The 2,279-nt window shown below is 36.0% G+C and overlaps 1 protein-coding gene across 1 annotated transcript; it reads right to left on the bottom strand.

The window, feature by feature from the left end:
* Positions 1-714, bottom strand: LOC115995767. The gene has a single exon (XM_031234904.1). It carries the CDS (start codon positions 609-611, stop codon positions 258-260), a length of 354 nt encoding a protein of 117 aa, XP_031090764.1. The 5' UTR covers positions 612-714; the 3' UTR covers positions 1-257.
* Positions 715-2,279: the final 1,565 nt, after the last annotated feature.

The raw sequence follows: 2,279 nt of genomic DNA on the forward strand, positions 1-2,279 counted from the left end.
AAGGCTTAATTGTATCTTTCATAATTCAACCAAAATAAGGATTGACAAAGGATGAACACTACTGTATATTTGTATGTATATCTTCCCCAGACTGAACAGTATTTCATCTTGTGAACTCACATAAAACGAGAATGAAAGAACCCAAAAAAAAACTAAATATTTTTATTTCTATCATTATATATCACCTCTCTCCCATTCTCGTTATTCTTTCTTTTTTTCTTCAAATACGAAACAATAAATCCAAGCTTTTTTTTTTCTCACTTCAACAATGGCGGAACGACGGCGCTACTCCCCCGGAGAAACCGCCTCCAAGATTTCAACTGAAGAGAAACTTGCCTGCAGACAACGCCGCCCTTGGCGGCGGCGGAGAGCGTGAGCGAGATGCTCTTCCTCAGCCGCTTCAGCCGCCGCCCGATCCGGATTTTCAGGCGGAAAACCCGCAGCTTCAGGCACGACGACGACGGAGATCGGCGGCGCTGAGTCAGCGAGTCGGCCTTCTGCAGCGACTTGTAAATCAGAAACTGCGCCCTTCTGTGGCTCGTCTCCTCCGGATCCTCCGCTTCCATCTTCGCGTATCCATGGCTTCTTCTGCTCAGACACAGAGCACTCATCTTAAGGAGAGAGTGGTGATATCTTGAGAGATGAAAATGGAGAAGATGAGAGAGAGAGAGAGAGAAGGTTAGGTGGAAGTGATGAGGCTAAAATTGAAGGAAAATGGAGAGATTTATATAGGGGGAGGAATATGGAGACAAAAGGTGTGGGGGTGATAGATAGAAAGAGGAGTGGGTAATGAGGTGATGAATGAATAATGATATGATGATGAAAGGGTGCATGTGCACTGTACTATAATTTTGGTACAAATTTATTTTTGTCAAGAATATATATATTGTATAGTTTTGTTGAATTTGCCTTTTAACATTTACCTCTCGAAATGAAATTATTTGATTGAATTTTTTATGGAATCATATATACATAAACTCTTACAATTATTCACTTATATATTACTATATTAGTCACTCTCTTGGTGTTTTTTGGATATATAAATTCTTATTAACTCAAGCCTAAACATATACATAACATGCAACATTATTTAATATAGAATAGGATGACATACTAGCTAGTAGCTACTAAAAATAATACAATTAGAAAATATGGAACAATGTATTTATTTTTTGTCTACAATTTTGGTATATTCACAAGATTCAGTTAAACTTTTGCTTTCAATCTAGACTTAGTAATAATTTACATAGGGATGATAATTTACCTTTGTTTTGTACCACTCATATATTTGACTTATTATGCCATAGGTTAGATATGAATTAAAAATTTTCACCGGTGGATGATAAAGTCAAAATTATTTTTAACGTTGTTTTATAATCAATCAATCCGTCTGCTCAACAACATGATATGCCAACATTCTTGATTGGGACGGGATGTGACTTGAATCTTTGACCTTCAATTTAGAAGTGCCACAACGATGTCCTCAAATCACAAGGTACTTGAACGGCTTCTTTTAATTTATCTATTATAAAAATATGAATACTTGCATATACTAGTTTGTGGCTCATTATGTGAGAGGACCAATGTGTAATGCCCACAATGAGTCCACTTCAAGGCCCCCATATCCTGACTTAATTAACATGATAGTAGATTGTAAATCATTGTGACTCAAGCAACCCATTAAGTGGGAAGATCAGTGTCAATTACCTAATGCCCACAAGAAGTCGATCGCATTGAGTGTAACTCCCATACCATGACTCTCAAGGCTCAATCTTATGTTTTTACCTACAATCTATCACTTAAAAACTAACTAAACTATCCTGGCTATATATATTTCTACTGGCTTCCATATGCAACCTCTATATATATATATAACCTTGGCTCATAATCACACCATTAAATGCTGTAACACAAATGGAGAACAGGCACGGCAGAGCTGGCATTGCCCAAAATTATTAGATTGTTTGGAGGTGCACCTGCAGATACATACTAACATAGCAAATAGGTAGTAGCTACATTATTATGTCAACCCCATTTTTATATATAAACAGATTAAAATAACTCAATAATGAGCAGCTGACTACTCAGATTCTTTTCTCTATGCAGAATGCACAAAATGATATAATAGCAGAGGCTATTCTTGATTATATTGATGATAAACATGAATGCTGCATCATTATCCCCATTTAGCTAATAATAGTATACATGTATAGAAGTGTATTAAAAAAATTGTACATTGTGATGTTGGTTCAGTGTATATTTTAATAGTAAGTTATAAC

The sequence above is a fragment of the Ipomoea triloba genome, chromosome 1 (assembly GCF_003576645.1).
Source record: "Ipomoea triloba cultivar NCNSP0323 chromosome 1, ASM357664v1".
Classification (NCBI taxonomy): Eukaryota; Viridiplantae; Streptophyta; class Magnoliopsida; order Solanales; family Convolvulaceae; genus Ipomoea; species Ipomoea triloba.